Below are 24,655 nucleotides of genomic sequence, written 5' to 3' on the forward strand. Positions count from 1 at the left end.
TCAAGAAGGTGAGTGCCCCGATCAGGCCAATGGTAGCTCGGACATGACCGATGGACCATCGATCGGAACCCATCGTGTCGCAAAGTGTTGTGCATGGCTGGCTGAGGGGAATCTGGGACGTCGCTTGTCAGTTCGGAAGCCAGATCTGCCCCTGGCTTTTTTAGGACTACCCCTTTCCTGGGCTTAGGGCTTGAGGGGCGCTTGGACGTACCGTCGAGAGGTGAGTGTCGGGCAGAGGAGCAGAGGATACACTGTACTGTGTAGTTGCTCTCGATCTATAGCCGGGATCACTGGACTTGTTTCCCCCTGGACGTCAATAAACAATACCTCCATACCCAATACTCTCATACTCAAAAACTCCAATACTGTACTCCTATTCTCAAATTCTCAAATACTTGATACTCAAATACTCCCATACCGGCCAATACCACAATACCATACGCAACGATGATTTGGAATTCCAGCAACGGGGCTCAGGGTCGATCACGTCCGATACCAGTTTAACGCGGTTTTCCCTCCCGGATTCCCGGGTCGTACTGAAGATCCCAACGGAGCATTTTTCCACTCCCCACGATCGATTCATTACAATAGTGTGGTTTGGTGGTTTTGGCTGTATTTGTATTGTTCCGAACTGTCAGCTCCGAGATCTTTGGATCGCTGGAATTCCAAGAATTCTTTTAATTCTTTTTTAAATCCCCCTGGTTCGTGGGATCTTTATATACCTCGCCTCCCTTCCTGTTTCTCAACAACTGGCACTTTTGACTACACTTCAAACTTTCCACTCTCCCTCTCTCTCTCTCTCTCTCTCTACACCCGAACTACATCCACACACACACACATACTCACACACCATGCCTCCTTCACATCGTCGTGGCCCTTGGGTTCCCGAGGAAGATCAACTCCTCGTCCAACTGGTCCGTGAACAAGGCCCAAACAACTGGGTGCGCATCTCGCAACACATGCATTATCGTTCGCCCAAGCAATGTCGGGAGCGCTTCCATCAGAATTTGAAGCCCTCGCTCAACCGAGAGCCCATCTCCGCCGATGAGGGACTGATGATCGAGCGTATGGTCAACGAAATGGGAAAGCGCTGGGCGGAGATCGCCCGCCGCCTGGGCAACCGCAGCGACAACGCCGTCAAGAACTGGTGGAATGGCAGCATGAACCGCAAGAAGCGTGGCTTGTCCACCCCCACTACTTCCCGCACTTATAGCGGCCGCATCGAGGCGCCGTACCCCCGCGCCTCGATGATGAGCCCGTCTCGCTCGCGCTTCTCCGTCTCGTCTGCTCGCCCTTCATGGACCGACTCCCTCGAGTCAGCCGTCTCCGAACACTACTCCCACTCCCGCCGGGAATCGTTGGCTTCGGCGCCTCGCCAACTGTCTCCCATCTACACGCTGCCTTCTATCAACCGACCGATCGAAACTCCCTTGACCTCGCCTGCCTTCTCCGAGGTCTCCCACGCGACCTCGTGCGAGCCTCCTTCCATGGTCTCCGACCAGAACTCCGTCTGCTCGTCTTCTTCGCCCCGCACGATTCCCTCTCCGCAAATTCTGCCTCTGCCCGTGGACTTGCGCTCGCAATACGAAATCCGCCGCCCCAGCGTGTACGTCGTGGAAGACTCGCCTAGCTACCCGGCCCGGTCTCTCGAGTCTCTCTCCGACATGGCCTCCAAGCGCTGGATGGCCCACCAGTCCACGCTGGCATCCTGGCACCAGCCCACCGACATCTCCAAGTCGTGGATGCCAGCCCCAGCTGAGCCTGCTCGTGATACCCGCATGGGAGTCAGCAGCTTGCTCAACTAAAATCAACCCCAACCCAATCCCCCTTCCCTCTTATGATTGACGAGTTTCATTTCTCACCTTTTCTTGACTTGTTCTATACTCTTGATTCCCCTTCGCGCTCGAGTCCGTTGATGGATTCCTCTTTTGTATATTGACCAAAAGCCTCGCGCTCGCTTTTTTCTTGTGTCTATTTGGATGGGAACTATAACGATTTCCTTTTGTATACTCTTAATGTGTATTAACAGGGTTCCGATCCTTCAAATAATGGATTTTTTTTCCCTTTTTGGACTGCTTCCATATGACTGTACTGTAATTGGAGCTAGAAACTGGGAAAGAAACCTGGAAAGAAACCTGGGAATGAGAGACCATGCAGTTAGGCGCTCCATATTCCCTATTCGGATGGAATCTAACGACCCATTTTGACTTTTACCCACGGTAAAAGTCTATTCCTGATTGAACTGGGCACTACTGTACAGTGTACATTGACTAGAATGCCTCGACATGAATGATGAGGAATGCGCCACCAGACACGCTCTCCTCACGAGGACGGACGCAAGGGGAATCCAGCCAGACCACACCGGACCACGTATGTAAGAAGACTAGAAAACTACTGTACCTCACGGTCTAGGTCCCATCGACAATATGCAAGCCGACTAAACGGGCAGCGACTGCACCACTATGCACACACGATATGGACGAAAAAAACGGATGAGAAAGTCTATCCGGGCGGTTCGGGGAACTCCAACGGTGCTCGATCTTGGCCCTGACGCTGTTCTCTCCACTCACGGAATGGTCTAGTACGGTCGTGTGGGAAGTGTTGCCTCTCCAGTCAGCGTGTCTGGTCCGCGCCACGGCCCATCCACTTCCCACTTCTTTGCCCTCTCTCCCATCGAGTGGCCGAGTTGGCCGAGTTGGCCACCCCCTCTTCTTGCTACACTCGCGTCGGGCCAATCGTCAGGGCTAGCGCGATGTATCAACCGGACTGGTCACCGGAATGAACATGAACGGCGGGGCTGGGTGGGGATTGGCATGGATCGTGGAGGTGTTCGTGCAAGCCTCGTCCGGGTCGCGATTTCCCGCCTTCCGCGAGGGCGTTTTTGGCCCGTTGAGATGGGCGATTCGCTCTGGATCGGGATCGGGAGCTCTCTTCTGGACCATGGATACTGTACAGTTTGGACGTGGCCTGTCGAATGGTGCTGTGGATGTTCCTGGTGTACAATGTACTGTACTGCTCCATCGATGCCGTGTCTGTTTCATGTCTGTTCCGTTTTGTTTTGTTTCAACTTCTTTTTCTTTTTCTTTACGTTTTCTTTTTTTTTTTTTTTTTTTTTTGGCGCTGTGCATTGTCCAGGTTCCTTTGCCGTGGACACGAACTTACTGTACACAACCAGTCCACGCCAATGATACTCCTTTCTAGGATTCATTCTGTGACACTACACCCCTACACGGGACAGTCAGCTCCACCAGATGGGGTCCGGAGCAGGACCGCGGGTCTGAGGGCGAGAATGACCCAAAAGAGTCGGCCGCTGAAAAGCTGAACAGGGCCATCGGAGAGAGTCCATGGATCCACCGAATCAGATCGAGCAGATGGCCCTTCAGTGTGATCAACCTCGGTAAACCTAGGATCAGAAAACTAACTTACTGTACTCTCTTCGTGTGCTACTGTCCATGCAGAGCAGAGATCAAAGTTCCAGCATTGGGGATCCCATCCCTGCAACCATGGCCATGATTTGGAATCGTACATATCCGAGTCCTGTATCCCGTCACACGGCATATTGTGGAGCCAAACGGGAGAAAACTCTGATGTCATCGGGCCGTTATACGAAGTCTCTCGTTTCCGGAGCTAGACAGGAGAGAAAGGAGAGAAACAGAAAACGGTCCCAAAAAGGGGGAGGGACGTTGGCAAGGTTTCCAAGGATTCCCGATTCATAAGTTCACAGGTTCACGGGTTCATGGGAAAGGGTGGAGTGGTTGGACAAGGTTCAGGGAAGGATCAGGGGTTCTGTCGACTTGACACTTGCCCGTTGCGTCCCAAGCCGCTGGTTCCTGTGGCTCATAGCGGCTTTGGCGCCTTCATTTCCGGGTATGGCGATCGGTTTCGGTGTATGGAGTACGGAGTACCCTGGGCATACCGTCCATGTCCCTTTGACTGTCAGCGGAGATACCTTGGGGGCTATTGAAAGTGTGAAGCGAGAGGAGCCTATTGTCCTCCCCTGATACCCGCCAATACAGAGTCCCCAGGACGGGCTCTGATTGGTCAACGGAGAATCTCGGTGGCATCGACGCTAGGATCGAATGTGGCCTAGCGCGGAAAAGGTACCGGTCTGTCGGGATGCATGATTTTCTGCTTCGTTGCCAGCTTCTTTGCCAGCTTCTTTGTCTGGATCGGGGGTTTGGGGCTTCTGATCTTGCTGAAAACTTGGTTCGGATTTGCCGGTCTCATTTTTCAGAAACGTCTGCGGGAACCCCATTTTCCGGTTCGAGGCCTGTGTTCCGTGGTTGTGCGTGTCAGGGGCAAGGTTTCAAAGTTTGCTGGGCTATTGGTTTCCTGGTAATGGGGCTACTGTACGGTATACCTCCATTTTCGGGTTGCGTCTTGGACCTTGCTTTTTTTGCATGTGGATTGCGGACCGCAGATCTGATGGGCTGGTCCTTGGGTCGGGTTTTGGATGCCCAAGGCATCCGCCGTTGCGAAGTATACGAGGTGAGACAGATCATCGACAATGCGGTGAGAGCTCGATTTTTTGACTGGAATGTTCCCAATAACGTTCCACGGAGCTGTAACTCAAACTCAATAGCTCAGTTTCGATTCCGATCTAGTCACAGTCTACTCCATCGGACATGTGATGTACAAGGCAAAGAAACAGAACCAGAAACAGTCGGAACCCAATGCTCCATTCAACATTTCACCATCCCAATCTAGAAAGTCCCATCTATTGACGAATAAACACAGGCATACTCTCAATCGGGCAGTCGAGTTCAATCTCCCGACCTCCCTGATACACGGCATCATCCTTGCCACCCCAAACCTTCCAAGATGCCCCATCAGGAAGGTAGACCTGGATAACACGCTGCCCAGCCTGCAACACTGGGATGACCAAATACTGAGATCCAAACATATACTGCGTCTCGACCTCCCATGCACGGTCATCTCCAGGGAACTCATAAAACAAGGTCCGCATAACAGGCGTCCCCTTCTCGTGAGCCTCGCGCATCAACCCGCGCGTATACTCCCGCAGTTGCTCCCGAATCCCAATATATCTCTTACAAATCTCATACACGTCCTCTCCATACGACCAGATTTCATTGTCCGCTCCACTAGCCGTAGGCTGTCCTTCCGGCTTGGGCTCCCGGTCTCCGTGCAGTCTCATCACGGGGCAGAACGCGCCCCATTGGAACCACCTGGTGAACAGTTCGCGGAATTCCGGGTCGTCTGGGTTGCCGCCGTGGAACCCGCCGATGTCGGTTGTCCACCATGGGATCCCTGCGAGTCCCATGTTCAGGCCTGCGGCGAGCTGGTTGCGGAACGAGTCCCAGGAGGAGGCGATGTCGCCGCTCCATACTAGGGCGCCGTATTTCTGGCTGCCGGCCCAGGCGCATCGGAGTAGGTTCACGATGTTGGTTTGGCCTTCTGCCTGCATCCCTTCATAGAAAGCGCGGGCGTATTCTTTCGGGTAGGTGTTGCCGATTTGGAGATTGCTGCCGGCGTGGTAGCGGAAGATGTCGAAGTCGTAGATGGAGTATTCGGGCTCGGCTTCGTCGAGCCAGAATACTTTGATGCCCTTGTCGTAGTAGTTCTTCTTTGCCTTGCTCCATATGAAGTTGCGAGCTTCGGGGTTTGTTGCGTCGAAGTGTGTGATGTCGCCATCGCACTGCATTGCTACGCGCATGCCCCGGTCGTGGCGGATTAGGAGTCCGCGTTCGAGCATCTCTGGGAAGTGCTCCGAGGAGTTTTCGACTGTTGGCCAGATGGAGACCATTAGTTCTACTTTGAGCTCTTTGAGCTCCTTGACCATCGCATCTAGACTAGTCAGCATGGTTTGACTCGATCTGAACGTCGGAGGATAGCACTTACCAGGATCCGGCCAGAACTCCGGGTCAAAGCTCCATTCACCTTGGTGCTTCCAATGGAAGAAATCAACGACAATCAGATCCAAGGGAACTTGACGACGGTGATACTCGCGTGCAATATTAAGTATCTGCTCTTGATTCCAATACCGGAGCTTGCATTGCCAGAAGCCAAGACCATACTCTGGCATCATGGGCACATAGCCCGTGACTTTGGCATATGCCTCTTCAATCTCAGCTGGTGTATCACCCGCCACAACCCAGTAATCCAGGGCCTTTGTGGAATATGCTTCAAAGCTCAGCACATTTGTGCCTAAGACTGCTCGTCCAATGCCCGGGTTATTCCATAGAAGCCCGTAGCCGAGAGAGGAGACGGCAAATGGAACGCTGGCCTGGGAGTTTCGATGCGCTAGCTCAAGGTCTGCACCCTTCAGATTCAGGTACGGCTGTTGATATTGACCCATGCCGAAGATCTTTTCTTTGGGATCGAGAGATTCGAACCGCATCGTGAGGTGGTAGTCTCCCCCTAAGATCGGACGCAGCTCGCGAGCTTCGATTGTCAACGCACTGCACTTGGGGTCTTTTGGGTCTTGTCTGTGCCGTGCATACTCCTCCAAAAGCTTTTTACCGCTGGAGTTGTAGATGGTGAGCTTGCCTCTGCTTGAAACAGTGGCTTTGATCTTTCCATTCGAGATCGTAGCATCCCCGTCAGAGACTGAGGTTTGAATGTCCGTCTTTCCGCTAGCAGGCTTGGAGGAGAGGGCCCAGTTCTCCGTGGGCATTGATGCCTGCTTGGTTGCTCGGATGCGAAATGCATTTTCTCCCCAAGGCTGAACCCATAGGATGTGGTCATCAAATCGGAAAATGAGCTTGTCGTCTTCGGAGAAAATCATTTTGACTAAGAGCCTAGGACCAGTGTGTGAAGTCGGCACCGTTCAGAGCTCACCTGGCTCCGATCACTCTTAAGTAACAACGATGGATACGTACCCCTCACCACGTATGTGGTACCAAGGCTGAACCATGGCTATTTTCGAAGGCATTCTGGTAGATCAGATGCAGGGAAATACAGAATTCCGAATCATTTGCTCCAGAGCTGCCGGAGCCCGGAGATGTGTGGAGGTGGAGATACCGAGCTTTAAACGCTTTGAGGTCATAGGCAGTGCTGCCCGAAGACATTAGCCTAAATTCACTGGTTCCCTTATGCCACGGATGGACCTCCGTCTCCAAACGAGAATTTAAGAGGACTCAAGGGGACTCCAGTATAGGGATGTTGATGATTTGTCCGAGGTAGGCATCAAGAAAGGAATGTTGTGTTCTTCATCTTATGGTTGATCTAGGAATTTTGGGAATGTGTCTACATGACCAAGAAAGAAGGAAATAAGCCCTAGGGAGAAACAGAGTGACACCATCAATGCTCAAGATAGACATGTCAAGATCTCAATAGTCACTAGTCAAGGGACCAAGTGAAAGCCAATATGGAAGACATCCCAGCTATCAGAATGAAAACAACCAAATATGAGCTACCAAACATGGGACTTGCTAGGATTTGAGTAAACTACGAGTGTCCGAGTAAGCTTGCAAAACTATCTTAGACTATCAATGCTCAGATCTCAGATCTAGTGCGAGAAATGCTCTAGATGATATCTGATTGGCAAACGTACGCTTTAATCATGCATGTTCAGTCATAAATCTTTGTAGAAGACGTCTGAGAAGGGCAATCAGCGATCAGCGAGAGTATAGAATCAAAACAGTGAGTGTTTAATGCATGGAAACAAAGGACTCCTATACCCCAGAATGATATCAAGAAGTCAAGAAGCAACTGGACTATTTATAGGTCTTTTAGGCTCGGCAGCTTCCTTTGACAGCTGTGTACGAAGGACTAGTGGCCTTGAACAGTGTCACAGGAGATAGGAATGTAAAAGAATCGAATCATGACTGAATCCTCTCATTCTACAAAGAGATATCACTGAGTATATCTTCGATTGGACTGAATCCCCCAATTGCACCAAGTTTTATACTGTTCCCCGGAAAACGGCGCTAATCCTTATCAGGCGACGTTCAAGCTCCCGCCTCGGTTTTCACCTCTTGACTCTGCCCACCTCTCTCGATTAGTCGTCGATTAGTCGTCAACTTCTATATAACACTATATAACTTGGGAAAGCGCCATCCATTCGACTTCTCCTCCTCATATACCGTCATGGCCGCCCCAAACGTGTCAATCAATGGACCTGCGGCTCCCACCGCAGACATGGATATTGACATGGACCTTGACTTGGGACCTGAACCTGAGCCTGAACCCGAGCCAATCCAGATGGTATGTGGCAATTGCGCTCTTGTTTATGTGTTCCGCCCGCTGACAGGTGTTCACTACTAGGCACCAGCCCTCAACGTCGACAATACCCTCGATCAGCTCGACGAAGAGGCGGTCTATGAGAAGGTGCATGTTCGCGGTGTCGACGAACTGACCACGGAAATTATCAAACAATTCGCTTGCAGCCACTTCGCAGAAGAGCCAGTGCGCGTTGAATGGATCGACGATACCTCCGCCAATCTAATCTACTCCTCTGCTGAGGTCGGCCTCCAAGCTCTTGCGGCTCTCACTCAAGTCAATGAAGAAGAAGATGTATCCTCTCTGCCTGCACTGCGCCTGCGAACTGCGAAACCCCTTTCCTCCCACCCCGATTCCGTCCTCCAAGTCCGGTCGGCTGTCAAGACCGATCGCAAACAAGCCCGCTCTTATGAGAAGAGTCGTTTCTACCTGATGCACCCCGAACATGACCCCCGAGAACGCCTGCGACAAGAATTTGCAGATCGGCGACGCGGCGATGACGACGATGGGTATAGGCGACGCCGATTCGATGACCGAGAGCACAGACGACGCCGAGACCGAGACGAGGGCGACCAATTCAATGTGGACATGTACGATGATAATGCAGGCTCTGGTCCCACGGAGCGGGGACGAGGAGCCCGGAGCGGTCGTGGTCAGAGGGACTTGTTCCCCGCAGACGAGGAACGGTCAAGTGGACGTCTCCGCAACCGCAGCGCGTCGCCCGGGCGGGACACACTGGAGGAATCCAAGCAAGCCGACCGTGAACACCGTGATAGCAGCAGACGATTCCGCGAAAGGTCGCCGCGACTTGGCCAGAACAAGGGTCGGGAGCTCTTCCCTAGCGATAGCAACGAGCCTGGTAATCGAGAGCTGTTCCCCAACAAGCCTACCTCCAGCTACATCAAGAAGGAGCTGTTCCCTAGCAAGCCCAGTAACCACCGTCGCTCGGATGCATTTGACGCTTCTTCTCTGTCCGGAAACTCTGAAAACCGCCGCAACAGCAATATCGAACTCTTCCCCGGCTCGGATGAAGGCACTCGCATTCGTGGATCAGCCAGTGAAGACCAGGGCTTTGCAATCCGGGGCTCATCGGGTGGTCTTTCAATCAAAGGCAGGGGTGCGTCGGCCCGTGAACTCTTCCCTTCCAAGTACAGCAACAATGCTGGCAAGGAACTGTTCGACGAGACTCTGGAAGGACGTGGTGGCCGTCGACGCCGTGCCGAAGACATGTTCAGCTGAAACAGCAAGTTGAATATTGCACCTGTGCTTTTTGATATTGTTTGGGAGATTTCTGTTGCATGCTCGATATCCGGCGTTTCATGAACAGGATGGGAAAATGAATTTGTCTGATAAAAACTCCATAATAACACATACTCTACTCTACTCCATGGGATAGCCCATGAGGCCCTTCCCAACACTCTCCAATGCCAACAATAAATGGATTGAAATACATGGGACAGTTGTTGTCAATAATTCGAGGATCTATACAGTAGCGTCGCAGGGCCTGCGCCACGGACGACTAATCAATTCCTTACCGCTGCCAACCTCCCCCAGCATCAAACGCATGAATGGCGCCCTCTGTGATGATTGATGCATTGACAAATGCTCTGGTTGCTCGCTTCCTGCGCGCCAATGACCACACGGAGACATTAAAGGCTTTTATCCGCGAGGCTAGCCTTGCTCCCGACGTGGGGCAGGCCTCTGGCGACGACACCAATAACTGGACCATTCAAAGCTTGGTCGAGGAGAAGGAAACGTATGATCAGAGTATCAACTTTGAACGATATGGAGAGGGTAGTCAAGGGACTGGTCTGTGGAGTGAACCAGGTGAGTTCCTTCGCCCTGCAAAGCTTTGCGTCTTGGATCGAAATGCAGTATTTCGTTCTCTCGCTAACAATACCCAGCACCATCAAAACCTGCTGTGGTTCAAATACCAACTGCATCAAATCTACTTGCTGCGTCGGTAGAGCTATGGCAAAAGCCCGACGAGGATGAAGCCGCGGGTGCATCAGCGCAATCCTATATCATCTCTACCGGCGCCGACAAACAGGTGCATGTACTCGAAACAACAGGGAACAATGCCGCTGTCCAATCCTTCTCTGATCTATCGAGTGCACCTGTGCTATCATTCGTCTCAATTCTTCAAGGCCGGTACATTCTCTTGACCAACATGTCCGGTCAGATCCTTCTCCAGCATGGTACCAAACTTCTAGACAGCAGGAAAGATCATGGAAAGTATACTGTCAAAGTAGTAGCCTACGAAGACCAGAAGGACCCGTCCAAGTGGTGGATCGCCACCGCTGGATGGGACGAGACAGTTGTGCTATACAGGCTCAACATCCCAGACGAGGCAAACGCACACACCCTGAAAATCGGCGAGCCCATCGCTCGCATCAAGCTCGCATCGAACCCGGAATCGCTTCTGTTTGTACCGCATATCGATACAAATGACCTCCTTCTCCTGGTCTCGCGCAGAGACTCAACTCACATCCATTACTACCAGGTGGAAGAAACCCCCGAACAAACCGCCTCCACCTCTCTCACCTCCCCGCGCGAGTGCCAACTCCTCGGAACTCAAAACCTAGCTCCTCATTCCAATGCCTGGGTGGCCTTTTCGCCGGCCCATATGGCTCTCAGTCCTCACGACCCAGGTCTCCTGGCAGTGGCTACGTCGACCCTACCCCATATGAAAGTTATTATTGTACGCCTGCTCTTCCCATCAATGGGTACATCGGACACGGAACATGGCTCTGCGTCAGCGGACCCGGTTACGCAGGCTTCTCAGGCTATGGAGGCTTTGGCATTGGCTAATCGCGAGGACGCGGCTATCCTCGTCCAGGCGAATACCTTTGCTTCGCAGACTGCTTATTCGACCCCACAGGTTGCGTGGAGACCGGATGGGTCTGGGGTTTGGGTTAATGGGGATGATGGTGTTGTGAGGGGTATCGAAACCAAGACTGGTAAGGTTATCGCTACACTCACGGGGGGTCATGAACCTGGTTGTAAGGTGCGTACTGTTTGGTCTGGGTATGTTTCTGTGTTGAGGGGGGATGGGGACATGGTGCAGGAGGAATGGGTTATTAGTGGTGGTTTTGATAAGCGTTTGGTTATTTGGAAGATATAAGTTAGATGCTCGAGGTCTGTTGGAGCATGTCCAATGACGGGATATTTCAGGTGAGGAATGATGTGATATGCTCAGATATAGATATTGAATGGTGGTCAAGTAGTGTAGAAATTCATTGAAGACATAAAATAAATGAAACGATTGTTACTTCTACGAGATGTAACCCTCCTAACCACGAACCCTGTCTCTGTCGAGAAGCATCAAGACAGGGTATGTAATCGAGGAGGGTCTGGGATTGATTCTTGGCACGTTAAGAAAAATCCTTCAGCAATCGCGCATGAGAAAAGCACGCAGCTGTACACACATATGCCGGAGAGGGGAATGGGGAAAGGGGGAGGGGAGAAGAGATCTATGGCTCGAGGGCCGCAGCAGTCGAGCCCTCGAGACAGGAAAGGACGGAAAAAAGAAGGAATAGCAGAAGATATTCCGCTTGGGAAAATGGCACCGCTGTGCACATCGAATTAAGCCTGTTGATTTCTTGATATCAAACAACCCGAGACTCATCGCGCAAGGAATAAGCAGAAACCAGGCCTATTCGACACAGCGGACCGTCCTTGATCGTCGCACACTTTATGTTAACCGAACCTCCTGCGCGCTCGAGTTGCGTTTCATGATTCCCATTTTTTCAGACTCCGTTAGACATTTATGCGACCTCACGCTTGCCCTCCTTGCGCTCCTTCTGTTCAATGGGTCAGTATGTGTTATGAAGTTGGGGGTTTGTTGAGTTCGGGTTGTGGTCAACGTACGAGGGCCTTCATGGTGCCGTGGAGAGCGTGACGGTGGTTGCGGCGGAACTTGGGGTCAACACCGTTGAGGGAAGGGTAACGGTTGGTCTTGGGCTTCTTGATACTGTTCGGAGAGACATATTAGCGTTTCGTTCTGGTGGAGGTCGTAGCGGATGGTCGAAGAATTTGTCCGAGTGAATATTCAAGATGTGACCCCGGAATATCACACCGAATAAATAGTTCGCCTGCCACCAATTTCCTATCGTCCCGCAGTTTCGAGTGTTGTTCAAGGGGTATAGAGGACAATCGAGGATATTGAAGGGTAAACGTACCCGTTACGGTGAGCCTTCTGGCTTCTGTGGTGCTGGGACGCGTTCTTGGACTCTGTGGGCGAAAATCATGTCAGCGACATCGCTTCTCTTTTTTTTTCTGGGCGGCTTGCAGGCAGGTAGAAGCCATATCATCGAAGGGAAAACGTACTGGCCATCTTGACGGATGTTGTCGCTGATTGACGGTGGGATGGTTGGTGAGGAGAGGGAACGGAGACGTCAGGCCTAAGAGGCTCGGCTAGGGCTCATTCCGTTTGTGGGATCTCGCTTATCGGGCGGTGTACATACTAGAGAGACAGATGGCCTCAGCAGGATACATCAATGATATCATAAACTATGGGGTTATTACTGTTTGCTAGTTTGCTTTCAAGACTAATTGGTCTCTTTTAATTATCTTTTTAGCTTCTGTGAGACTGGTCGTAGAGGGCCGATTTTCTAACTGGCTTCATTCTGCCATCCACTGCACGTGACCTTCAGATCACGTGAAAGTATAATGATACAGTACCTCTTCTGCATTATAACAAGAACCTCTGCATGATCTTGGAGGACTACCTGATAGACTTGTCCGTTTTATCGTGTTGGCAATAACTTTGCCCCATGATTTTTATATCAAATCCGGTCCGACCTTCCTTCCATCTTGTTCCCAGCACCCATCTTCACCACAAAAAAAGAAAACAATTTACTGGAGAGATTCGGGTGGTGAAAATGCCATACGTGAAATATATAGCTCGATAAATGATAACCGCCTTTTTCTTTCCATTCTTACACCAAATAGATATGCAAGAAGAGTAAACAGCCTTGGCCATACTTCGGCCGTTGGATTCCCGTACCACGTGACCCGGCGCTAGGGAACAACCGGCGTTCCGACTTCGTCTTTGCACTGCAACTTCAAGAAGGATAACCCAGCCTTTGCACGTCATCCACCCTTACAAAATGAGCTTCAACCGTCTCGCTCGCTCCGGTCTCTCGGCCATGAGGGCTGCCCGCCCCTCTATGCCCCTCGCTCGCGTCCCCAGACGTACCTACGCCGACGCTGCCGAAACCCTGAAGCTGTCCCTGACCCTGCCTCACCAGGTGCGTGAACCAACCGCGATTGTCATCCCATCCGTACATAAATACTGACTTTAGGATCGTTTAATAGACCATCTACAAGTCCGCTGGCGTGTATGTTTCCCATTGACTTGCGCCCGCCTCGGCGTCTTCGCCGTTTCATAATACTAACCTACCTTCGCGATCACAGCACCCAGGTCAACATTCCCGCCGCCTCCGGTGAGATGGGTGTCCTCTCCAACCACGTTCCCTCCATTGAGCAGCTCAAGCCCGGTCTCATCGAGATTGTTGAGGAGAGCGGTTCCTCCAAGCAGCTCTTCAGTACGTCCGATCCTCGCGCCTAGGGACAACCTGAGATTTTGGTCCTCGAATGAGAGCCAAGTAGCTAATCACAGTTTCTCTTTGATAGCCGCCGGTGGTTTCGCTGTCATGCAGCCCAACAACGAGTTCAGCATCAACAGCTCCGAGATCTTCCCCCTTGACCAGTTCAGCGCCGAGGTAAATTATCTCCTTTCGCGATGTCGCAATCCAAACTCACCTCTCTCTCTCCAGAACATCCGCGCCTTGATTGCTGAGGCCCAGAAGACCGCTAGCGGCAGCGGCAGCGAGCAGGACATTGCTGAGGCCAAGATCGAGCTTGAGGTATGACATCGTGGCGACATTGAACCGACCAAATGCTAACTGAACTAGGTTCTCGAGACCCTCCAGCCTCTCGTCAAATAGACTTGCTGTACATAACCATTATTGCCCTTGAACCTGTAGAATTATAGCAATTCTTTCTTACCTAATTGAGCTTCACGCATCCATGGATAGTAGGAAGGTGCAGCTTCCCAATTGGGAAACTCTATACTTCTCACCCAGCGACTTTCCCTTTCTCTCACTCTCATCTTCTCTCACTCTCTCTCCTCTCCACCATTCATCCTTCATCATCTTCCACATCTTCATCTTTGCACAAACATGTCTTCTACCAGGCGTATCAAGTCTGATCCTCTGGGAGTCGTGGATACTCGCCTCACTGACTCTCACCTGTTTTCATCTTCGTTTACCCCAGCTGCTGACACTCGAGTCACCTCTGAATCTCGTTATTTATTTGCATCTGATCTTGTACCCCCCACTGTCAGAACCCCAGTCACTACCGACGCCCCTCCGAATCCCCTTTCGCCGTCCTTTGCTACCTTTAGTGCTTCTGGGCTGGATGGGCCTACTGACATGACGACCCAACAGACCAGTCTAAAGAAAAAGCGTGGTTTCAGAGAACTTCAAGAGGCATCGCTTGGCCTAGGCCTCAGACAATCTTTTCCTCGCTTGGTTCTGGATGCAGCTGCAGACAAGTACGTACTTGACAACATTGGTGACCCGTCGAACCTACATGAATCACTTGCACCAAACGGTGTCAACAACAGCATACACGAACCAGTACTGCCTCAGGCCACTCCTCAGGTCACCGAGAACCTGTTTCTCAGAGATATGCCGAATACTAAGGAGTTTAACTACGATTGTTTTAAAGATTCGCCCGAGGCAGACTCGCCCAGAGGACGCTCTATGTACCGCGAATGTGACAAAAGTCAATCACCAACGCCTCAAAAAGATAAGAGAAACCCACTCAAGCCTCCCATCGCAGCTCTAGCAAACCATCACCCAGCTCCAAATGTCAGCTCCCTCAAAAGATCTGGCAATCGTGTCCCGGTGCCTCGATCAGTCCATTTTTCACCTCCTCGTCCTCAGATCCCGTCTTTGGCAGCACAACGCCCATTGCCCTCGGTTGATGGCACCCTTTCCTCTCAGCAGAAGCACCCTGGTAAATGGAAGGGTATCCGCCGTGTAACCCCCCACCGAATCACTTCACCTCGTAGCCCCATGAACATGGCCTCTGATCAGACTTTCCAGCTTCGGGATCATGCTCGCGTGCATCCTCCTTCTCCCCCGGGTCTACCAAATGCAACACATGTCGAACATCCGAGAAACACATCTGGTACTCTCGCCACCAATGAGCCAAAGGGCGTGAGAGAAACTCAGAAGGTCCCTCGCGCTATGGGGGTCTTGTTTGGAATTTACAGACCCCGAAAACCACCTCGTGGCTCTGCCCCAAAGTATGTGTTCGTCGCCATCGCGTCCCAGACGTCTGAACCAGATGGAAAGATGCCTCGTTTTGCGCCCAAATTTGAACAAATTGCCTTTCAGCCGCCCCTTGATGAAGTTCTTTGCCAATTTTGCATCATCATTCCTGCGATTTTGACTACCATACCTGTGGGTCTCTCTTTCTATGCCCTCCAATACGTGGGAAACACTCGCATCGGTGCTGTCATCTTGAACTTTATCAAGACTCTTTTTTCGGCATTCTTCTCCGTCTTCATTCGAGCAATGAAAAGTCGTGGCCTAGGAGTTGTTACCCGTGCCAATGTGGACTTTCTACCCAATAACTCTTCTTGAGTGCCAGATTACGAGGAGACTGCAACGCCTCGCACGATTGAAAAAAGAAACATGCAGACCAAAAGCGATCCGTTGAGATCGCTCGGATACTTGAGTCAATTAAGTCATGTCTATGATCATCTGTTTGTGTAATGCTTTTGTTTTTCTGTTGCCACATGTTCGTCTTTGGACATTGAATCATGAGTCAGAGGGTATTGTATTCCTGAGAAGCCCTTCGCCGTTCTTATTGTTTGATTAGTCTGTCATGAAAGTCGGCGAGGGGAATCACATCAACTATTAAATCCAAAAACCGCTCAAGCTCTTTTCGTAAACTTAGTAGGATGCTTTCCTCTTCTGTCGATTCTCACATATCTCAGAATGGTCTCAAACAATCTCCCGATCTCTTGTGAGGCACACAAAGATCCGAAGTCATATCCAACCTCCCCCTTCGAGCCCTAGATTTACCCTTCACAATACCTGAACAGACGGACTTTCTGTTACATATCTTAATCATTGTCTCATATTTGGGGTCTCCTGGTCTGCTTCTAGGCATGTCACAACGTTGTGGCCCGAGACACCCCCATTGAGCTGCTGGCAGCCGCAAGAGATTCCCGCGTGACGTTCGCTTAAATTTGAATTCGGACGTGCGAATCATCTTCGATATCATAGCAAGCGGGGTCTCAGTTTCTAGCAAGGCTCTGTTGGTTATATACTCAGCCGGCCACCGTCAGGCGCTTTACCCTTCTGCTCGCTCGTTCATCTTTCTACTTGGCCGTTCCGAAATCGAGAGATATAGATCAACAGAAGAACTCCTTGCATGACCATGAAGGCCATCAGGAATAGGTTGCAGAGGAGCTCGACAGACCATCTGTAATTATGGCCATTGTCGAAATCGAGTGATAGAACTAAGCTCACGGTATACAGATTCTCTACAGACGGGGCCATAGGAATGAAAATACTCTCCGATCCACCCAATGCCGAGCTAGAGTTAGTGACGAGCGATCAAACAAAGCAATCACACTGACATTGCCTAGCATCATCTTTGTCCACGGCTTGACCGGCAACCGGGAGAAAACATGGACGCATAAAAAAGGGGTTTTCTGGCCGCAGGACCTTCTGGCCAAAGACTTTCCTACAGTCCGCATCATGACCTTTGGATATGAGGTTGATATCGCTACCCTCTTTACAATTGCATCCTCGAATCGAGTATATGACCACGGTCAGTCCCTGGCCTATGCGCTAGTTAGTGAACGAGATGGCTGCTCGGCAAGACCTATTCTATTGATTGCCCATGGTCTGGGCGGGCTTGTATGCCAGCAAGCACTGATACGCAGTACTCAGGTGGATGGACTCTGGCAAATCTCTTCTTGGGCGGTTGGGATTATCTTTATAGGAACTCCACACTCTGGTTCATCGTTGGCTTGTCATGGTGAGCGGCTCGCGAGATATCTCAGTCCTGTCCAGACTGCAGAAATGAGAACTGCAGGAACTAAACCAGGGCCGAATGACCTGCAAAGAATTGGCAATCAGTTTCAGGATATGCTGCGGGGAGGAGATATCTCTTTGAAGGTCTTCTGTTTCTATGAGACCAAGCAAATGAACGATCTAGTGGGCAAGATTGTTGAAGAGAGCTCTGCGGTTCTGAGTGACTTCAAGAGTTGCAGAGTTGATGCCAATCATTTCAATGTGGCCAAATTCAGCGGTCGATTGGATGCGGGATATGAACACCTTCGCACTCTTGTTGCTAGTTTGATTGAGACTTCACAGAAGGACGAGGCTGCTTTTGTCGAATCTTCAAATCAAGCGTTTGTGGCTTCTTTTTCTATGAGTCTTTCTTGTTCGACAGCTCCTTCGCCGACAAACTACACTTTGGATGGCCACACCTACCTCAATTCTTTTCAAGACGTGGACTTGATTGACCTTTCAACGTTTACCTTTACTTGATCCAAGATGTGGGTGTGAAGAATCCACTGCCAATAGTATGAGTTCATCTTTCCGGTATTCTTGAGTCTCCTATTTGTATCTATCTATATTTCGTTGAGAATCAGTGACCTGATGTAGTGATATACGAAGCAGACGATCATCTTCGCAATCCGATCTAGAGTATATATGCCCTAGCACAGCTTAAATCATGGATGGGTAGCTTGGAGGCACTAGCCCCGAGTTTCCAAGGGCTTCAACGATATGTAGAGTCATTTGGACCCCTTAGATCCGAGAGTGTCTTCAGCCTCCAAGTGTAAAAGTATGCCTTGTGAAACTTGGAATAGATAAAAATGCATCGTTTCATACGAAGATATCTCTCCTACATGACGCTAAATTGGCTAGAAACGCTTGTTGATTCGCATTCTAATCCCCATAGCAATCCTCTACCAGAAGCCTCCATATTTTTGTCCTTTTCTAAAAGTCAATCCTCACCGGGAGGAAGTAAACACCAATTCGCCATACGCATTCCCACTTATCGTACAGCCGATCAAAAGAAACAAGAAACCAAACCAAGAAGCAACCCAAGAAACACACATATCCCATAATATCGTCACTATCATAGCCGTACCCATCACCATACCTGCACCCATAATCGTACCCATATCCATCCTCAAAGCCAGCCCTAACAATCTCCCCCCTCACCTCCCATCCCCCGTTCCCCTCCGATGAATCCTCCTCACATGGTCCTTCATATTGTCAACTCGACTGAAAACCCTTCCACAGCCAACAGCCTCGCATACAATGCCGGGGTTATGCTTGGCCTCGTGCCGTGCCCGATCTTTCTTGCTGGAAAACCCATTCTGCGCGGCCTGTGGACATCCCTCGTGTCGGCAGAAGAGGTACTTCCGGTGTCGGTTGAAGTGTTTGCGCAGGTCACAGCCCCGTCTGAAAACGGCTTGGCTGGAACAGCCTGGGTGTGCGCATCGCCAGGCGCCTGTTGCTGTTGGGATTCCGTAGGCGCTGAGGTCGCTGGTGCTATTTGGGGGGGAGGAGTTGTCGGAGAAGGAGCGGGCTGGGGAGGGACGGGCTCCTGTTGAAGAGGGAGTTGAGGTTCTTTTGGTAGAGGTTTGTTGGTGGTTGGGTTGGGGGTGGGGGATTGAGACTGGGAAGTAGGCGTCTGGGACTGGGGGTTGGGATGGGATTGGGATTGGATCTCTGAAGGATGGGACGGAGAGCCAGTCGGTTGCGGTGCTTAGACTCTCGTGGGCGAATAAGTCTGCGTAGGGTATGGGACTGGGGTTGAGTGGTGGGTAGGATGAGTAGAACTCGGTGGGGGTTGGGTTGGTTTCGATGCACCATTTGTTGATTTGCCGGGGACTATAGCTGGGGGTGTTTATACTGGACTGCATCGAACTAGGTGGATAGTAGCCCTGCATGTAGGGCGAGGTTGGTCCCGAACAGGAGGGCTCGAGCGAGGATAGGGCTGGGGACGTGGCGAGTAGATCGTTGGAGGCTGTAGACCAAGCGTATTGGGAGCCCAGTGTCTCGCTACCACAAGAGCCTCGTCGGGCTGAGGGATAGATCTCCGGGGTGAGAAACGTGCGTGGATCTGGTATGTCCATCAGGTCCGGTTGTATGCCATAGGGCATTGTGCTGAGTTCTGGGCCGGTCAGGCCAGCCATGCATGACTCTAACTCCCGATGTCTGTCAGATACAGTGGAATACACGCTGTTTTGTTTTTTATTACGAGAGTACATGTTGAAGGTGGGAGTGATAGGCAAGGATGAGTTGGGAATAGTCGAGAGAAGGTCTTGGAGATGTGGAGGGAAGCCCTCTCATACAATTGGATTGTCAAGAAAGGCGAAGAAAAGTAGGGCGGCGTGAGCAGTGAAGTAGAAGACAACCCTAACTGTTATAAGGTTCTTTTGGGGATCGACGCAACTCGTATTTAGCAGATGCAGCTATATTTATGGGTGTATTGACAGCGTGAGGCAGTGCTGTAATCCTCACATCCAGGCGTTCCGCATAGGAATTTGAGATCTGCAGGCACTGAAGGTAATGACAATACAGCTGAATACTGGAGCCTCTCTTACCTTTTCTGCTTGCTGCTTTCTGTTCTTGAATCATCATGAATCACAAACCAGGGTTGGTCCTTGGCGACGATCCACGCGGGACTTGCATAGACTAGTCGCTTCTAGATGGATGGTGCGCTCTGGGCTAACGGCATTAGGGCTGATGGAATCTCCAGGCTTTCCGTACGATCTTGGGCCAGGGCTGCCACCCACTTGCATTGCCTATTGGTCCTGCCAAAGCCACGCGACGCCCAACTGTCGGGGATCGTAGCCCCCCCTTCACAGCCTTATGTATTGGTCTGGTGTCACACGTTATTCCTGAAACGTGGCGACCTCATGTCTGTCCTCACGATTCCAGGTGTGTTGAGTCAGATTCAACGTTACCTTCGAAGGGTAGTATTCTGATTCCTCATACGCAATACGCAGTAGGGAGCTGGGGTTTCGAGGTGATTCACATATTTTTATCGAGATACGGCGATCATCGCCTGAACAAGTAAACGGCGCGGACCACTCAGGGTCACTCGCGAGAATGAGGATAGAGGAATGTTCCAAAGAGGATAGGACTGCGGATCTTGGCTCAGCTATGGCAATGTTGGCGGACCCTCAAACCCGACACCGACGGTCAGAACCGTCGACGGATCCCGGCAATGCTGTCTTGAGCCAAGTGATTGGAGGAAGAAGTGAAGTTTGTGCTTATCCCTGTGCTGGACCAATAATGTGCGGCGGTGGAGGGGCAGAGGCTGTGGCCCCCAAATCCGAGTAGCGGTGTCTTACTTCGAGCCTCTTATGCATATCTGCATTGATGCAATGTTGTTTGGGGGCCCATTTGGCATTCTGCATTGTGTCATACTTGTTTGGATCCTGCTCTCGATCTTGAATTCATGTCTCAAATCATTATACATCTATCAAAGTCGGAAAAACGCCTGAGATCCAAGATCTGAATGTAAGACGGGGATCGGAAACCCGACCCCATGTCTCAAAGAATGCTACCGAAATAGAGAACTGCCCCATGTCTTGGATTTGGCCCCCATGTATGACTCCGCCTAGGCCCTCATGCCTGGGCTCGCACAGGATTGTCGTGCGCGAGCAGTGGTGTTCGCACGCCCGGGCCAGGGGTTCTTTTCGAGTCTTCCCGGTATAAGACATAGTGTTGGATCACGAAGATCATATCGAAGAAGATGGTAACATTCCCGAGCAGCAGCTTGACCGGGTTACCAGTGATCCCGCTCCAATCACTCTGGAGACTGGAGTCAAGAACCAGTTGAACCATCGAAAGAACCCCGCCAGCCAAATCGAGCAGAATAGTCCCAATACTCCAGCCCACCGTCGATTTGCGCTGGTAGTTCAACCACACCTGCGGCATGTACTTCACAATGGTGATCAAAAGCTTAACGTATGAAAATGAGTAAATCTGATGACACATTAGGTTCTCTCCCTTCCAATTCGTCGCACATCTCCACTCCACATCTCAGCACTTACCACGTCAATCCATGCCCAGGATGAAGGGTCATGTCCCCCATCCGGGCTACGCGCCAATACAATCCACATCACCGCCACCGGAGCGAGAACAGATCCCCAAAAGAGACCAGCCATCAGCCAGCTGATCCTCTGGAAGCGGGACACATGCAGACCCCAAATAAATGGCCAAAATTGCGTATACATGATCAAAGTCAGCACCACCGCGTGAGCTGCAAACACAAAATCGTTGAGCCGCACTGTTGGCTCCTCGGCGGCCGGGTGCCGAGCGGCATACTGTGCGCGAATGACCGGGGAGTATAAGAATGCGCCGGTGTATATCGCATAGCAGATGAAGCCCAATGGATTAATTGTAGATAGGTCAATCGATAAGCCGACCGTCGACTTGCGCTTAATGTTGGTGAGAGGTTGGGGATAAAAAGATCCTGACCAACAAAGCATGCTGTGCTAGTCAGTTATAGTCCCATGACTCCGTCGGAGGCATACGGAACTCACTAAGACCATCCTAGAAGCCTGAGAACGTTAGATGCGGGTCTAGATAGCAGGTGAAGACAGAACAAACCGGGAGAGGGCTTTGATAAACACCTCTATTTGAGAAGTCATGTTGTCTCACTCTAGGATCTCATCCCTGGCAAGAAGAAGAAGAAGAGAAGAGAGAGGGAGATTGAACAAGTTGGCGCGAGCAGCACGCAATGATAAGATCAGCTGATAAGATATGCCCGATTGGGAAAGGCGGTCAGTCTGTGACTCTGGAGTTACCCGCTGACTCATCAGATGACTCAGCCGTTGTCCGGGTTATGTGTTGTCACACTAAACCCGAAATGGCAAACAGTTGACTGGGGAATCGGTCAGCTCCTGTTGTGATTCCTCCTTCCCTGGTCTTTGGTCGTTGGTCTGGATCTGCTTTGTCTTTGGTGACGGCCTCTTTCGCAATTCATTCTACAAACTTCGCCCTGATTCTCTCTTGTTTCTCCTGATCCTTCTCGATAGTCCTTCCATCTCGACTGGCAATCCTCCTTAGATCTGGTCAAACACCACATTCCGAACCTATTGATTGGACACAATTCGTCGGACCACTTGTCATTCAGCATTCCAGTCTCAATTTCGATCCGCTGTCGCATGGTGCATTCTTTGGACCGGGGGATCTCAACAGATCTCCTTCGGTAACTCCGACATTCCAGACTAAAGATCGCGTGGTATCTGAAGAATCAGACACACAATGTCGGATTCAGGCCTCGCCGCTGCGGGGAGCAGCACATACTCGTCAAATACCCTGCATGTTGGAGATGGCACCTGGGATTCGGGACGAGATACCTTCTTGTTACCCAATTTGATGGGCGTCAACTTTGAGACGATGCGATACAATGGTACGAGTTTCATCTATTGGATAATCCCTTTGCTCTCTTGCTTTGTTACTAATGTATTGTAGGTATGGGAAATCGTTTCAAGGATATGGCTGGGTACCATTCCATTATCATCGCACACGGCGTCATTGCAACGATTGTTTTCTTGGGCATCGTGCCCATGTCAACCCTAATAATCCGATACTACTCCCGATGGAATCCATACTGGGCATTTAAGCTGCATGCTTGGGGTCAGACGCTGACGTTGCTCCTAAGTACTGTCGTGTTTGTGCTTGGATGGTTTGCCGTTGGACCAGAAAGAAGCCTAACCAACCCTCACCATGGAATTGGCCTGGCGATTTACGTCTTGGTCATTTTCCAGGTACTTTGGGGCTGGTTTGTGCACAAGGTCGAGAGCAAGAGACAACGAGTTCACGTGCCGTTGAAGCTAGTGGTAAGTACCAATGGAGATGAGATAATGTTCGATCTAACATGACTTAGTTCCACCGATGGATGGGCCGTGCCCTTGTTATTTTGGGAATTGTTCAGATCCCACTAGGGCTTACACTTTATGGCTCACCCAAGGTGCTTTTCATCTTGTTTGCTGTCGCAGCCTTCGCCTACTTGGTTGCCTACTTCATCCTCTCCTATCGATATGACACAACAGGATATCATATGGGAAGTGAACATGGCGGTGGTCACAGTCATTACACCGGACCATCAGAAGTCTCGGAGCACCATGGTGGCGGTCACATGGGTGAAGCACTCGCTGGCGGTGCTATGGCCGCTGGTCTAGCTTCAATGTTCCGACGACGTCCTCGCAGTCGCCACACCAGTCAGGTCTATGAAGAATCCCGCACCTCGGTTTCGGATGAGAAGTATTCAGATGAGTCTTCAAAACATGGGGGTGGGGGTGGTTTCGGTAAGAAACTGCTCGAAATTGGTGCTTTGGCCGGGGCCGGTCTTATGGCCAAGAAGTGGTGGGATCGTCGAAAGAAGCGTGAGGATGATGCCGAGTCAGGTCGGTATAGACCGGCTCCCCACTCTCGCACTAATAGCTACACGGACGAGTCCCTCAGCAGAATGGAAGATGGCCGACCAGAGCCAACCCATCGAACACCACTTAACCGACCACCAAGCCGTCCCCCGAGCAGATCGCAAAGCCCAGGCTCGTCTTATTACGATAGTACATACTTCACCGAGCCCCCTAAACGAAAGTCATCAGGCATCAAAGACGCGATTTTGGGCGCCGGTGCTTTTGCTACTGTGAAGAGACTGTTCAGTCGTGGCAACAAAGACGAGGAAGAAAAACAACGTTTGGAGGATATGCGCCGTCAAGATGACATTGATGAATCGCTACAGAGAGCAAACAGCAAGCGACGGCCCCAGGGAGAAGGAGGCTTCTACCCAAAGAGAAGGACCAGCGCGTACTCCGAAAGCGATCTCACTGAAACGGACCTAGCCCGCCCACCTCGACATGCCTCACATGGAGAATCTCTTCTCACGGCCGAGCCCATGGCCTCCGGTGCTGTTCAAAGTAGCATTATTTCAGACATGCCACCCCCGATGCCGCCAGTTCATCAATCATTATCCGGTGACCTGCGGCCTGAACGGCCTTCCTCTCGTCATTCCCGTCTTTCTCTTGATGCAACAGAGCTAGCTGCACCTGTTGCCGCTGGAGCAGCACTCGGCGCAGCCTCTCGCCACAGCCGAAGCCACAGCCGACACCGCGATGACCATGTCGAGTCACCGCCAGTGTCTGTCAAAGTCAAGATGCACAATGACGGACGCCATGTGACACTCCGCCGACTGACCGAAGAAGAAGCGGCGGCAAGCCGCGAAGCCCGCCGCAGAGAACGCCGTAATTCCCGCCGCCGCAACAGCAGCGTAGGCTCCCTATCCGGTCGCGAAGACGACCAAGATCGCTGGCGCCGCGTCGAAGAAATGGAACGCCGACAAGACGCACAAGTCAGACGTCAACAAGCCGCTGCAAGTGCCACTCCTACCCCCTAGCTCCACCACA

General features: G+C 51.2%; 13 protein-coding genes across 13 annotated transcripts; 7 read left to right on the top strand and 6 right to left on the bottom strand.

Annotated features, from left to right (window-relative positions):
* Positions 1-851: 851 nt before the first annotated feature.
* Positions 852-1,805, top strand: flbD (putative MYB family conidiophore development protein FlbD; the record flags this gene model as incomplete). The annotated part of the gene is made up of 1 exon (XM_057129328.1): positions 852-1,805. One exon carries the CDS (start codon positions 852-854, stop codon positions 1,803-1,805), a length of 954 nt encoding a protein of 317 aa, XP_056983884.1.
* A 939-nt stretch (positions 1,806-2,744) lies between these two features.
* Positions 2,745-2,942, bottom strand: N7511_006952 (uncharacterized protein; the record flags this gene model as incomplete). Its single annotated transcript, XM_057129329.1, has 1 exon — positions 2,745-2,942. One exon carries the CDS (start codon positions 2,940-2,942, stop codon positions 2,745-2,747), a length of 198 nt encoding a protein of 65 aa, XP_056983885.1.
* Positions 2,943-4,069: 1,127 nt separating this feature from the next.
* N7511_006953 (uncharacterized protein) lies at positions 4,070-4,255 on the bottom strand (the record flags this gene model as incomplete). Its single annotated transcript, XM_057129330.1, has 1 exon — positions 4,070-4,255. The coding sequence occupies one exon, from the start codon at positions 4,253-4,255 to the stop codon at positions 4,070-4,072; it is 186 nt and encodes a 61-aa protein (XP_056983886.1).
* Positions 4,256-4,717: 462 nt separating this feature from the next.
* N7511_006954 (putative glycosyl hydrolase) lies at positions 4,718-6,745 on the bottom strand (the record flags this gene model as incomplete). Its single annotated transcript, XM_057129331.1, has 2 exons — positions 4,718-5,805; positions 5,860-6,745. 2 exons carry the CDS (start codon positions 6,743-6,745, stop codon positions 4,718-4,720), a joined length of 1,974 nt encoding a protein of 657 aa, XP_056983887.1.
* Positions 6,746-8,049: 1,304 nt separating this feature from the next.
* Positions 8,050-9,420, top strand: N7511_006955 (NCBP3 domain-containing protein; the record flags this gene model as incomplete). Its single annotated transcript, XM_057129332.1, has 2 exons — positions 8,050-8,166; positions 8,227-9,420. 2 exons carry the CDS (start codon positions 8,050-8,052, stop codon positions 9,418-9,420), a joined length of 1,311 nt encoding a protein of 436 aa, XP_056983888.1.
* A 329-nt stretch (positions 9,421-9,749) lies between these two features.
* N7511_006956 (uncharacterized protein) lies at positions 9,750-11,305 on the top strand (the record flags this gene model as incomplete). The annotated part of the gene is made up of 2 exons (XM_057129333.1): positions 9,750-10,008; positions 10,086-11,305. 2 exons carry the CDS (start codon positions 9,750-9,752, stop codon positions 11,303-11,305), a joined length of 1,479 nt encoding a protein of 492 aa, XP_056983889.1.
* A 425-nt stretch (positions 11,306-11,730) lies between these two features.
* N7511_006957 (60S ribosomal protein eL29) lies at positions 11,731-12,553 on the bottom strand. The gene is made up of 4 exons (XM_057129334.1): positions 12,511-12,553; positions 12,363-12,414; positions 12,052-12,154; positions 11,731-11,984 (listed from the first exon to the last, which is right to left on the bottom strand). Exons 1-4 carry the CDS (start codon positions 12,515-12,517, stop codon positions 11,949-11,951), a joined length of 198 nt encoding a protein of 65 aa, XP_056983890.1. The 5' UTR covers positions 12,518-12,553; the 3' UTR covers positions 11,731-11,948.
* Positions 12,554-13,292: 739 nt separating this feature from the next.
* On the top strand, positions 13,293-14,132 carry N7511_006958 (F1F0 ATP synthase subunit delta; the record flags this gene model as incomplete). The annotated part of the gene is made up of 6 exons (XM_057129335.1): positions 13,293-13,433; positions 13,501-13,523; positions 13,600-13,730; positions 13,819-13,907; positions 13,962-14,051; positions 14,100-14,132. 6 exons carry the CDS (start codon positions 13,293-13,295, stop codon positions 14,130-14,132), a joined length of 507 nt encoding a protein of 168 aa, XP_056983891.1.
* Positions 14,133-14,366: 234 nt separating this feature from the next.
* On the top strand, positions 14,367-15,839 carry N7511_006959 (uncharacterized protein; the record flags this gene model as incomplete). The annotated part of the gene is made up of 1 exon (XM_057129336.1): positions 14,367-15,839. One exon carries the CDS (start codon positions 14,367-14,369, stop codon positions 15,837-15,839), a length of 1,473 nt encoding a protein of 490 aa, XP_056983892.1.
* Positions 15,840-16,767: 928 nt separating this feature from the next.
* On the top strand, positions 16,768-17,762 carry N7511_006960 (esterase/lipase family protein; the record flags this gene model as incomplete). The annotated part of the gene is made up of 2 exons (XM_057129337.1): positions 16,768-16,805; positions 16,853-17,762. 2 exons carry the CDS (start codon positions 16,768-16,770, stop codon positions 17,760-17,762), a joined length of 948 nt encoding a protein of 315 aa, XP_056983893.1.
* Positions 17,763-18,439: 677 nt separating this feature from the next.
* On the bottom strand, positions 18,440-19,423 carry N7511_006961 (putative C2H2 transcription factor; the record flags this gene model as incomplete). Its single annotated transcript, XM_057129338.1, has 1 exon — positions 18,440-19,423. One exon carries the CDS (start codon positions 19,421-19,423, stop codon positions 18,440-18,442), a length of 984 nt encoding a protein of 327 aa, XP_056983894.1.
* Positions 19,424-20,864: 1,441 nt separating this feature from the next.
* N7511_006962 (putative L-cystine transporter) lies at positions 20,865-21,892 on the bottom strand (the record flags this gene model as incomplete). Its single annotated transcript, XM_057129339.1, has 4 exons — positions 20,865-21,224; positions 21,293-21,731; positions 21,785-21,802; positions 21,852-21,892. 4 exons carry the CDS (start codon positions 21,890-21,892, stop codon positions 20,865-20,867), a joined length of 858 nt encoding a protein of 285 aa, XP_056983895.1.
* Positions 21,893-22,508: 616 nt separating this feature from the next.
* Positions 22,509-24,645, top strand: N7511_006963 (uncharacterized protein; the record flags this gene model as incomplete). Its single annotated transcript, XM_057129340.1, has 3 exons — positions 22,509-22,656; positions 22,719-23,086; positions 23,134-24,645. The coding sequence occupies 3 exons, from the start codon at positions 22,509-22,511 to the stop codon at positions 24,643-24,645; spliced, it is 2,028 nt and encodes a 675-aa protein (XP_056983896.1).
* Positions 24,646-24,655: the final 10 nt, after the last annotated feature.

The sequence above is a fragment of the Penicillium nucicola genome, assembly GCF_028828085.1.
Source record: "Penicillium nucicola strain IBT 29836 chromosome Unknown utg000006l, whole genome shotgun sequence".
Classification (NCBI taxonomy): Eukaryota; Fungi; Ascomycota; class Eurotiomycetes; order Eurotiales; family Aspergillaceae; genus Penicillium; species Penicillium nucicola.

Bases quoted from the DNA above. Each gene is read 5' to 3' on its own strand.
- N7511_006957 (XM_057129334.1), bottom strand. The intron at 12,155-12,362 runs GTACGTTTACCC...CTCTCCGAACAG, and splicing joins CAGAAGGCTCACCGTAACGG to TATCAAGAAGCCCAAGACCA. The intron at 11,985-12,051 runs GTACGTTGACCA...CCCATTGAACAG, and splicing joins ACGGCACCATGAAGGCCCTC to AAGGAGCGCAAGGAGGGCAA.